The sequence below is a fragment of the Suricata suricatta genome, chromosome 14, assembly GCF_006229205.1.
Source record: "Suricata suricatta isolate VVHF042 chromosome 14, meerkat_22Aug2017_6uvM2_HiC, whole genome shotgun sequence".
NCBI classification, from domain to species: Eukaryota; Metazoa; Chordata; class Mammalia; order Carnivora; family Herpestidae; genus Suricata; species Suricata suricatta.
In genome coordinates, this window is record NC_043713.1 from 60,738,323 (window position 1) to 60,750,714 (window position 12,392).

Genomic DNA, 12,392 nt, shown 5'->3' on the forward strand with positions numbered 1-12,392 from the left:
GGAAAGTATCCCTGGTGGGTCACAAAGGACATGACACCAGAAACAGGGAAAGGTCTGGGATCAGAGAGACCCCTGGGCATCACAGAAAGGTCATGGGCTTCATTGAGCAAGGGTGTCTGTAGCCCAGCCGCCGGGAGAGGCAACCAGGAGAGGAGCTAGGGCTAATGCACCCGCGCCAGAGGGTGGGGGAACGAGCTCAGAGGCGGAAGGGGCGCGCGGAGACCCCCATGGGGCACCGGAAGGGGAGACCCGGGCGGTTGGCCGCAGAGGGGGCGGCGGCCGTTGGAGAGCAGCGGCCTGGGCCAGGCGAGGTCAGGGGTCTGGCCCGGCGGGGGCCACCATGACCAAGGACTCGCCCAGCCCTTCAGGCAGTGGCCGCGCGACACCCAAGAAGCCAGTTAGTCCGGGTCCGTCGGCGGCGATGCTGGAGGAGCAAAGGCGGGAGCTGGAGAAGCTGCGGGCGGAACTGGAATCGGAGCGGGCGCGCGGTCGGGCGGAGAGGCAGAGCTTCGCGTCCCAGGCGCGCCAGCTGCGGGAGGCGGCCGAGAGGGAGAGGCAGCAGCTGGCTGACCATCTGGGCTCCAAGTGGGAGGCTCAGCGCGACCGGGAGCTGCGGCAGCTGCAGGAGGACATGCTGCGGGAGCGTGAGGCCGAGATTCGGCAGCTGCTGCGCTGGAAGGAGGCCGAGATGCGACAGCTGCGCCAGCGGCTGCACCGCGAGCGCGACGGCGTCATGCGCCAGGCTCGGGAGCTGCAGCGCCAACTGGCTGAGGAATTGGTGAACCGTGGCTACTGTGGCCGCACGGGGGCGCCCGACGTCGCCGCTGCTCAGTGCCGCTGTCGCCTGCAGGAAGTGTTGGCACAGCTTCGCTGGGACACCGACGGCGAGCAGGCCTCGCGCATCCGACACCTACAGGCGGCGCTCGACGTGGAGCGCCAGCTCTTCCTCAAGTACATCCTAGAGCATTTCCGCTGGCATCCCGCTTTGCCCGGCTCCCCCGGCCCCCAAACCGTGCATTCTTCGGAAAAACCGCCCCCCCATACCGCCGGCGACTCCCCTGGGCCCCCAAAGTCCGTCTGTAGACTCGAATCCCTGAATGCTGACAGCCTAAGCGCTGGGGTCCGCCTGCGTTCGCGCTCCCTAGACGTGGTGCCAACCAGGCGCTCCAACTTCCCCGATAGCCTGCTCCACACACCGCGCGCCTGCTCTCTTGATTCCTTGGCTCCAGGGCGTTCTCGCTCTCTCGACAGCACCCTCAGTTGCCCCAAGGCCCCCGAATCCAAAAAGCAGGCCTCCTTGCCAGATGCGTCCATCTTAAGCTCCTCGAGTCCCCCACCGCCGCCATCGGAGCACAGGAGACCTACTGACCCTCCAGGAGAGGACTCTGCGAGCCAGCTCTGCGAGTCCCAGACTCCCTTGCCGCCGAATCCGGACTATCAGGAGCTGGTGAAGCAGAACTCGGAACTGTCAGAGGCGTTGCAGGTGCTGGCACGCCGCTGCTCCGGACTGCGGGAAGAGAACATGCAGCTGCGGCGCGCAGTTTTCCAGGACAAGTCGGACGAGAAGGTGAAGCGGCTCAAGGCGAAGCACACGGAGCTTGCAGGCCTCGCGAGGCGCCTAGAGGACCGGGCCCGAAAGCTGCAAGAAACCAACCTGCGGGCTATGAGCGCGCCTGTACCGGGCGAGAGCCGCACTGGCCTGGAACCGTGCCAGGCCTTTGCCCGCCAGCGCGCCCCGGATTTGTCAGAGCAGGCGAGTGCGCTGCTGGCCAAGGACAAGCAGATCGAAGAGCTTCGGCAAGAGTGCCACTTGCTGCAAGCGCGCGTCGCCTCAGGCATGGGCAGTGTCCCGCACCCTGGCGGAGGTACTGCCCAAGCCCAAACCCAGTGGCTCAACATCAGTGAGTTGGACCGGCTGCAGCGCGAGTCCCAGCGGGAGGTGCTCCGCCTTCAGAGACAGTTGACAATGCAACAGTCCACCGGCTGCGCGCGAGCTGAGGCGGACGGCCAGAGCTCACCCTTTGAGGAGGCGCGGCGCCAGGTGCAGGCGTTGGAGCTGGAGCTCGACGCGCGGCGGCGTGAATGTGAGGAGCTGGGGGCCCAGGCGGCAGAGGCACGGCGGCGCGGAGAGAAGGCTGAGGTGCAGCTGCAGGCGGCGCTACGCGAGGGAGCCTGGCTGGCGCAGGAGAACGCGCGGTTGCAGGCCCAGGCCGATTGGACCGGGAAGGTGGCGGCGGAAAACAACGATGTGCGAGGGCAGCTGGGCTGCGCGTGCCAGGAGCGCGACGCCGCCGGCATGCTGACAGAGCAGCTGCTGCAGCAGGCGGCGCGCGGGCAGGACAGGCAGCAACAGCTGCAGCACGACCTGCAGAAGGCCCTGCGAGATCTCCAGGCCGCTGGGGAGGAGATGCTGGCGCTGCAGTGTCAGACTGGTCATCTTCCCCAGGAACTCCAGGAGGCCCCCCAAGGCCCGGAGGCTCAGGTCAGAGATAGTGGAAGGACCAAGTTCCAGCCGGTGCCTGAAGACCAAGCATCTTCACAGCCCAGTACAGACAAACAGGTGAATCAGGAAGTTTCTCAGCTGGAAAATCCAGTTGTTATCAGGGAGCCAGCCAGTGACCCTCAAGTGCCAAACGGAGTCCCAGCCAGCCGACCTCTGGACTCCAGGTCCCAGGCCAAGAAAACTGGCTCCCAGTCGAATTCTTCCTCTGAGGTGGAGTCCATATGGACCACAGTGCCATCTTGTCCGACTCTGGATATGGACACAGCCAACAAGGTAGAGGATCTGGAGCCTGACAGTATGTCCTCTACCTTGGAAGCAAAGGGCTTAGAGGTCCCCCTGACCCCTAAACGCAAGATCTTCCTGGCTCGGTATAGCTACAATCCTTTTCAGGGGCCTAATGAGCACCCTGAGAGTGAGCTGCCTCTCACAGCTGGGGATTATGTGTATATTTGGGGGGACATGGATGAAGATGGCTTTTATGAAGGGGAGCTTGAGGATGGCCGGCAGGGGCTGGTGCCCTCCAACCTGGTGGAGCAGATTCCAGACAGTGACATCCTGGGCTGCTCACCCCCCAAGGCCCCTGACTTTGGCCCTACTCGACTCCTGGGTAGACACAGCAAGTTTTTGAAGGAAGACACTGGTCACAGCTCATTGCCTGGGAGAGCCCAGGGAACTATGGACAAGGGGCCATGCCAGATGGTAAGGGCAGGCTCCAAGACAGAAGTGGCAATAGAGATCTCAGATGCCAAGACAGAAGATAGCTGGCTGGGCTTGTGGCAGTGTGGGGAGGAGAAGGGCTTCTCTAGACCACTTCTGGGGGACACAGGGATTTTTTGTGTGGCTCCCATGCAACTACATCTGCAGAGCATTGCAGCCACCTCAGCCAAGATTACCTGGGTCTACCGCAGCAGCAACCACTTCCACATGGTATACCTCAATGGCCAGGAGCATGCCCTGACCCCAGCAGGTGTGAGCTGCTACACCTTCCATAGCCTGCATCCTGGCATGCGGTACCAGGCACGAGTGGAGGTGCAGCTGCCATGGGACTTGCTGCAGGTGCACTGGGAAACAGCGTCCTCCACCATCACCTTTGACACACCCCTGGCAGGACCTCCTGACCCTCCACTGGATGTGCTGGTGGAGCGCCATGCCTCGCCAGGCCTCCTAGTGGTCAGCTGGCTCCCTGTAACCATCGACTCTGCTGGGTCGTCCAACGGAGTCCAGGTCACTGGCTATGCTGTGTATGCTGATGGGCTCAAGGTTGCAGAGGTTGCCGATGCCACTGCTGGGAGCACCCTGCTGGAATTTTCCCAGCTCCAGCTGCCCCTGATGTTCCAGAATGTCTCTGTGAGAACCATGTCGCTTTTTGGTGAGTCCCTGGATTCGGTGCCAGCCCAGATCCCTTATGACTATTTCACCTGTCACCAATTGCTAGACACTTCTTCTTTTAGCTACACCTGTGGTGACCTGTCTACCTGCAGAGGCACAGTCCCCGTCTGTCCTCAGAGGCTGGCACTGGCTCCCCTGAGTGCCAAAGCCAGCCCCCACGCTCCTGGAAGCTGCAGGGAGCCCCAGGCCGAGTTTCTAGAAACATTCCCTGAAGAACCTTCAAGAAGGGGGTCCCTGATGCGCAATCTGAGTTCAGAGGGAGAATGTGCAAGTGTGGGGTCTGGCAGCCAACCCCAGGGGCCCATAGGAGCCCAGGAGGTCTGCAGAAAGGACCTGCTCTTTCAGAAGAGTCCCCCAAACCACAGACCACCTCTGCTCAGTGGACAGTTTGGGGGAGAAGAAGACTGCTACTGGCACATGGGCACCAGAAAAAGCCCTGTTTTGGGAGTCATTCATCTGTTCCCAGAGTATGGGCTTGAGACACAACTGTATCCAGAAAAGGCTGCACGTGAAAAGGTCCTTAGGCAAAAGCAAGATACTGATGAGTTTGCCCCTCCCCAGCTGGACACCAGCCACAGCCAATCATATGTGTCTGACTTCCAGGACATGTTGCAGGAGGGGGAGGCAGGGCACTTCAGTCTGTGCGGCCCAGAGAGGGGAGAGCAGAGAAAGGAGTTTAGAAACCAGAATGGTAAAAGTCAGGCTCTGGGGGGCAAGAGAGAGTGCCAGCTCCTGAAGCCAGGCACCGCACTTTGTCCAGCTCCATCCAGGAAAGTCATTAAGATGTCGAAGGGTGGCCCCTCACCACTGGGTACAGGGATGGACACTCTGGCCAGGGTCTTTGTGGCACTCTTTGATTATGACCCCTTGGTGATGTCTGTCAAGCCTGAGGTTGCAGAGGAGGAGTTGGCCTTCCAGAAAAGGCAGCTGCTAAGAGTGTGGGGCTCTCAGGATCCTTGTGGCTTCTATCATGGTGAATGCAATGGGCAAGTGGGCAACATACCTGGGCACCTGGTGGCCGAGGTGAAGGTGGGCACGGAGCAGACTGATGGAAGGTGGCATTTGCCAGTGCAAGGGCACCTGTCCTCTGTGGCCCCACTCGATGACTTGGGGGTGCTTACCAGCCCCCAGGGCTCCTTTCCTATGACCCAAGGAAACCCCAGGAGGTCCCCACCGTGGACTCCAACAACCATGATGGCTGCTTTGGACTATGACTCCAACGATGAGCGAGCAGGGGCCCAGGTGAAGGACAAGCTGTCACTGAGGGCGGGGGATGTGGTCACGGTCTATGGGTCTGTGGATGACAAGGGATTCTATTATGGGGAGTCAGGTGGTCGCAGGGGTCTGGTCCCAGCCCACCTGCTGGATCACCTTTCCCTTCATGGAGAGTGAACAAGGCTCCTGCCGGGGCAGTGGCTTCTGGCCACCCACGCCCCACCAGAGGAGAAGCAAGCACTGGGACTCTACCTCCAGCATTCCTCCTCTACTCTGTGAGCAGCACATGCTCCAAGTGTCACTGTGCGAAAGTGCCACCAGTCCCCAGGTGTCCCTTGGCCTTTGAGAGGAGCAGGGCTTAGGTCTGAACTGAGCTGTTGCCAAAAGAAAACAGAACAAGCAGCCCACGAGAGTCTGACAGGCTGTTTTGGAGTTGTCAGTGACCGTAACTGGAATTTGGAGAAGGGTCTTTTTCTGTGCTCAGCGTGCATTTTTCTCTAGGAGTTTCCTTAGGAGTGTCCTCATCCATTGCCTTGTATGAAAGTCTCAAGAAAAGCCTACCTCTTAAAAAAAAAAAAGTGACCAGAATCTTATTTTTCTTATGTTCAACCCCTCATTAAAATGTTCATAGAAAAAAGAAAAATAATACTTCAGAAGTGAAAGCACAACCAAGGGAAACACAAACATACCTCTCCTCCTTCTCCCTCCTGTCCAGGGGCTCTGCACTGGCTGCAGACATGTGTTCCCAGCTGGGGAGTGCACATCCTTATTCTCTGGAGGGGGCTTAGCTTAGGATCTTCTGGCAGGGCTACCAAGGGTCAGCCAGGATCCAGGACTGAGAAGCAGAGCCCCAAAAGTTCAGCGAGGCTGGCACTTCCCACAGGCTTCCCTACATTTGGCCTGTGTCCCTGGGTTCCAGCCTTTGTGGAGAGTGGGATCAGTGTCTCCCGGCTGGGAATCCCACTCTGCATGGTGTTAGTCATTGCCCCTTTTCCCCAGGCTTCTCCCTGAGGGCGTTTCTACATTTACCCCCATCTTATAGCAGAGCCTCTGAGGCTAAGGGCCCCCCCCTCTTGTCAGGTGAGACAGATGAAAAGCCACTTCTTCCCTCAGTCTTCCTGGCTCTCCCTCTAGGAGAGTAAGAATGAAGGGTGGTCTTCATCCTTCTCCCTTTTTTTAAGTTTTATTTAAGTAATTGCTACTCCCAAGTTGGGGCTGGAACTCATGACCCTGAGATCAAGAGCTGCACATTCTTCTGACTGAGCCAGCTAGGTGCCCCCATCCTTCTCTGCTTCTGTTTGATACTCTTGTTTCCCTGAGTACAGCAATGATGTCAAAGGAAGGGCACCACCATCCTGGGTGCAGGAGGAAATGACCAGAAACATTGCCAGGCATGCAGAAGGATTAGAACCACTAGAAGTTTCCTTGGGGAGTTGGTAAATTAGGCCCAGAGGTATCCACCAAGCTGTCCCAGGAGCTGAAGGCAGGAATTGGGAAAGAGCGGGCCCTGTGTCTCAACCTGACACAGAGCTCCCTTATCGTCAGAAAACACAGGAATGCAGCAGCTGTGGTGTGCACACACACCACTCGTGCATGGAAGACTCTGCTCCAGGTCTCAGCCCGGGAAGGGAAGCTGTTCCTTATTCCCCATCCACAGGGAGCTAAATCATCCCTTCTCATGTTTATATCCACCCATTTTTACAGTGAGAAGGCATGCTCAGAAGGCCCTGCAGCTAGCCTGTGGAAGTGACCCAGACCAACTCACAATTTTTTTGTTTTTAATTGTGATAAAGTTTACCATCTCAATCATTTTTTATTTTTATTAATTTTTTAAAAGTTTATTTATTTGGGGGCACCTGGGTGGCTCAGTCAGTTGAACTTCCAACTCTAGATTTCCACTCAGGTCATGATCTCATGGTTTAGGAGATGGAGTCCCACATCAGGCTCTGCTCTGGCAGTGTGGAGCCTGCTTGGGATTCTCTCTTTCCCTCTCTTGGCCCCTCCCCAGCTGGAATGGTCAGTGGGGACAGCAGGAGCAAAGGCCCAGAGCCATGAGAATAATGGGTGATTGAATAGCTGTGGAAACTCAAGGAGCAGTGGCACAGGGAGGGGAAAGAGACTGGGGACAGGTACCTATCAGCTGGTGAGAGCCCCCTCTCTTGAAAGGGCTTCAAAGTCCCTGGGAGCTTCCTGCTGCTGCCACCAGGGGACAGCCTGGCTGCACCAGCATTGTTTCCCTGGGACTGTGCACCTAGGGCAGACCTGCCTGGGCCCCCAACTGCCTTCTTAGGCCCTGAGCCCTGATGTCAGGGTAAGCAGAAATGTCTCTTTGAACCCGAAGGCCTGGGATTCAGGCCCCTGCTCCCTACTTCCAATGGTTGTCCTTCTGGGCACCCCGGATCAATATCAGGCTTGGCAGGTCTGACACCCCATAGGAAAGCCTTGCTCTTCAGAACTCTTCACAGTCCTGTTCCTACACATCCTAGTTCCCTTGGAAGACACAGGAAATTTTAGTGAATGAAGAAGCTCAAGCCCTTGTGGGCTGAAGCGGGCAGGGCCAGGGAATGGTGGAATAGCTGGGCTCAGAAAGCCAGCCAGCTAGGTCCAAACCCTGGCCTGCCAGCAGACAGCTGGGAGGCTTCTCTGAGCCTCTGTTTCTTCACCTTTTTTTTTTTTTTAAGACAGGTTTTTTTTTTTTAAACATTTCATTTCTTTTTGAGAGAGAGAGTGCGAGCAGGGGAGGGTCAGAGAGAGAGGGAGACACAGAATCCGAAGACAAGCTCCAGGCTGTGAGCTAGCTGTCAGCACAGAGCCCAATGCGGGGCTTGAATCCACGAACGTGAGATCCTGACCTGAGCCGAAGCCTGACGCTTAACCGAATGAGCCACTCAGGCTCCCCAGTCTTCATCTTTTTTCAAGGCTATTTTTTTATTAAATATTTTTTAAATGTTTATTTTGAGAAAGCGCAATAAGGGAGAGGCAGAGAGAGAGAAAGAGAGAGAATCCAAAGCAGGCTCCTCACAGTCAGCACAGAGCCTGATGTGGGGCTCAAACTCATAAACCTCGAGAGCATGACCTGAGCCAAAATAAAGAATCAGACACTTGACCGACTAAGCCACCCAGGTGCCCCAGTTTCTTCATTTTTGGCAGAGCTGAGAGTGAGGGCAAGTGGTTGTTTTGAGCAGATCATGCTCAGGGTCAGGACCCAAAGGAAGAACAAGAAAGCTAGTAAGGATGACAGGAGCAGGGACAGATGGGGCCAGGTCCAACTTGCTTCCTGCAAGGGCCCTGAGAACCTGAAGACTTGGAACAGACACAGGGAGGCCACATAGGTCTGACATGGTGGATAGACTAGGAAGGAGCAGGTGCCTGGTTGTGGCCTGCACTGGGGCCTCTCCCCAACTGACCAGACCACCTGGAGGCCCAAAGCCTGTCCAGGCCTGCTCAGGAGGGGGTGGAAGGTGGGGGATGAGGATCCCAGCTGGCCAGAGGGCAGAGGATCCTAAGGAGTGGGCAAAGGGGCAGCATCCAGAGAGCCTGGAAAGTTCTGGAGCAAGGGTCACCAAGCCTGTTCTGGTGCTATCCACTTCTGCCCAGGGGCCTCTGGTCAGGGCAAGTCTCAGCTCCTCACCAGTCCTCCCCCCACAGAGGAAAGGCTCTCAATTTATTTCTCTTCAGGGACCTTGTTTCTTACTCCCACTCCCCACAACATGGTTACGGGTTATCTCATTTCACATATGAAAAGAGAGACCCAGTGGCGAGAGAAAAGCAATTGCCACAAAAACAGCATGAAGATGCCCAAGGGACTCCTTCCAGCCTTTTCTAAGGCCCACCAGCCATAGGGACCCCTGTCCTGCTGAAGCTCTCTGGGACTAGTCTATCCCTTCCCCTTTACCACTTGGTGACCTGCCCCCTCTAGCCCTTTGTCATTGTGAATTTTCAAAAATATCAGGATGCAATTACAAAAAAAAAACAACCTCAGAGATACTTCTGAGGCCCATTTTAAGCTCATTTCCACCTTTTGGTCATACACCCCACTCTGCCTATCTCACCCTGGTGAAAGTTGGATGGGTGGGGGCATGTGAGAAATCAGATGTTCCACCTAAAGTCTTGTGAAACCAGGTGGAGCTGGCTCCAGGAACCAGGGGACAGAGGGTTCCTGGGGCCATGGTGGCACTATTGACAACTCATCTGGCCCCACAGGTATAGGCAGTCTCTGGACTTAGCTGCAGCTGTTTCTGTCCCAGGAGATGGGTGGGTCTGTAATGGGTCTATTCAGGGCTACAATGCCCTATATTTGCAGGTTCCCTCTGTCTCAAAAGCCCTGGCATCTGATGCCTGTGTACCTGAAGCCCCAGGTAACTCTCTTCAAATCCTCTGGTAACCGACCACCTGGCAGGCTGGTACCTGCCTGCCTGAAACTCTAGGACATTGACCTCAGCCTGGGAGACCCCACTGGCCACACCCCTTGATCAGAGTGCTTTGGCTAGAGGGTGCCCTCTTGGAGGCTTGGCTCTTTTTGCTTAGCCTGAGAGTGGGGTGGGGGCTGAATCTCAATTGAATTCTGGATCACCTACTTAGGGCAATCTCAGGCAGTTTTTTGATTCTCAGCTTCATTTTCCTCTTCCCTAAAATTGGCTGTCCAGCTGGGCTGTTCTGTCCCCTCAGCCAGCTCATTCCAAGGTGTCCTTCAAAAGTGCCCTCCATCCAGTCTCTGGGCAGCTTCTCCACCCTGCCCCACCCTTACTGGGTTTAGCTGCCCCTCCCATGAGTATGAACAGCCCCCAGGCATAATCCCTGTAAATGAGTGAATTACCCATTCATTCCATTGCCTCTCCCATGATACTGGGTCTAACTCCACATTTCACCCTCAATACCTGGCATTGGGGTTTGTGAGCCGGCTGGGCGGGCATGTTCCTAATTTAGGACAGGGGCACAACTGACTGTAACTGAGGCAGTCCCAAGAAAGTATTGGCCTGGGGCTATCGTTGGGTGCTTCCAAATGAGAACTGACCTTCATGAGCCCTTACCATGTGCCTTAGCTCACGTCCTGCTCACAGACAACCCTATCCAGATGGTGTAATTATTTCTCCCTTTTACAGATGGAGAAACAGGCTCAGAGATGGGAGGTCATTCATTAAGGTCATTCAGTTGGTAGCAGAGCCAGGGTCTGAACCCAGGTGTGTCCCTTTACCCCTTGCCCTTATCTGGAGGATTCCTCCCCCAGCCTGGGGGCAGGGACTGGGTCTAGGGAGGAGAGCAGAGGGAGGGATAGTCAGGAATTCAAATTGGTAGAGTTGGTTGGGAGGAGGGCAGGAGGTGCTAGGGAGTGGCCAGTAGTTAAAGCTTGGGCAACAGGGTGCTCTGCAGAGCTTCATTTTGGGGAGGGAGGGGACAGTGGGGCAGGCACAGACCTGCTGGGCCAGAAATGCCCAAGGGTCTCCAGGGGAAGGCATTGGGAAGGTGATTGTGAGCTCCCCAGCAAAGCACCCCAGGGTGGCGGGCCAAGTAGAATTGGGCACTGAGGCCCCACACTAGAACCATGGAGATTTAAGGAGAAAGAGGCCTCAGAGAAGGCAGGGGGCCACATTTTCTAGAAGGAGGGAGTGGTCAGCCTGCACAAGGTCAGGCAAGATAAGAGTCACTGGGCCCAGCCTCCCTCGTGACTGTGACCAGAGGCTACTGTCTGGGCCCAGGGGCTTCCGTGTATTGGCCACGATGGAGTTGGCCCCCTCCCCCACTACCATACGAACCCTGGTGATGACGGAAGCCTCCCAGAAAGAAAAAAACTGCAAAGTTGAGGGGCGCGTGGGTAGTTCAGTTAGTTAAGTATCCAACTTCAACTCAGGTCATGATCTCACGGTTTGTGAGTTTGAGCCCCGAGTAGGGATCTGTGCTGACAGCTCAGAGCCTTCTTCAAGTTCTGTGTCTCCCACTCTCTCTGCCCCTCCCCCACTCACACTCTGTCTCCCTCTCTGGAAAATAAATAAACATTAAAAAAAAATTTAAAGAAAACTGCAAGGTTGGAATTTGGAAATTCCAAGCCCTCCCCACTATGCAGCCTCTGTCTACTCCTACCTCCCTGGCTACAGGAGCAGAGGCCCCGGGGCACTTCTCAGTGCTCCACAACTCTGTTCCCTGCTAAGATTCCAGAGGGGACTGCCCTCTCAACTCCTGCCCCACTTAGCTACTGGAGAGGAACCTCATAAGGGAAATAAGCTTTGCCTCACTTTGGCCCCACCTTTTGCCCTGGGGCACTTTGCCCTCTTTGCCCCCCTCTCCTCATCTACTAAGGCTCTGGTGGGCTTCTGCCTGCCCCATACAAGCCAATGAGGCAGATACAGGTATCAGCCCCATTTTACAGGTGGGTAAACTAAGGCCAATAGGGGTCAGTACTAGGGTAGCTGGCTTGTCACCATTACAACCAGGATTTGGATCCAGATTCAACCTCCTCTCTGTGAGCTTCCCCCAGCAGCACAGTCCCACCAACCTTCATCTCTGCCTTGCTCTTCACAGAGCCAGGACTGGGCCAGCAGCTCTTCAGGCACAGGGGTCTCAGCATTCTGGAGAAAGACCCCAGAACAGACCCTGCCAGTCTAATGGCAGAAGCAACCAAGAAACCAAAGGGCTTAGTGGCTTAGTGGGAAGTTAATCAGAAGGGGGAGGCTCAGGACCTGGTTGGGCTTGCAACCTAGGAGACAGGCAGTTTTCCAAGAATGGTTATCCTCGCTGAAATCTTTCTTTTTCTTTATTTCATAATGGTTTTTCAAAAAAAACCCAAAAGTATTACGTAGAGGGGGCACCTGGTTGGCTCAGCCAGTTAAGCATCTGACTCTTGATTTCGGCTCAGGTCATGATCTCACAGTTTGTGGATTCGAGCCCCGCATCAGCCTCTGTGCTGACAGCAGAGCCTACTTGGGATTCTCTCTCTCCCTCTCTCTCTCTGCCCCTCCCCCTTCAAAATAAATAAATAAACATAAAAAGTAATACATAGAGGTGACATAATAATTTCAACAATATAGGAGATTAAATGTGGAATTAAATGTGAAGGCTCCGTCCTCACCCCTCCCCCATTTCCCTTCTTCCCCTGAGGCTCCTGCCCAAGCTTTCTTCAGGGATTTATGAGCATAGATAGAAATGGAAACACACAGGAGTTCTAAAAACCATCAGTGTGATTACATTTTACATATTGTTCTACATCTTGCTTCTTCCACTTAGGAGAATGTCTTGGCCAACAGTAAATTCTTCACCCTCCTTGGCCTATCTGCCTGGGGACAGTGTCACT

At 55.6% G+C, this 12,392-nt stretch overlaps 1 protein-coding gene across 1 annotated transcript; it reads left to right on the forward strand.

The window, feature by feature from the left end:
- The first annotated feature begins 268 nt into the window (after window positions 1–268).
- On the forward strand, window positions 269–5,717 carry LOC115278365 (RIMS-binding protein 3B-like). The gene has a single exon (XM_029922806.1). It carries the CDS (start codon window positions 341–343, stop codon window positions 5,282–5,284), a length of 4,944 nt encoding a protein of 1,647 aa, XP_029778666.1. The 5' UTR covers window positions 269–340; the 3' UTR covers window positions 5,285–5,717.
- The last annotated feature ends 6,675 nt before the right edge of the window (window positions 5,718–12,392 follow it).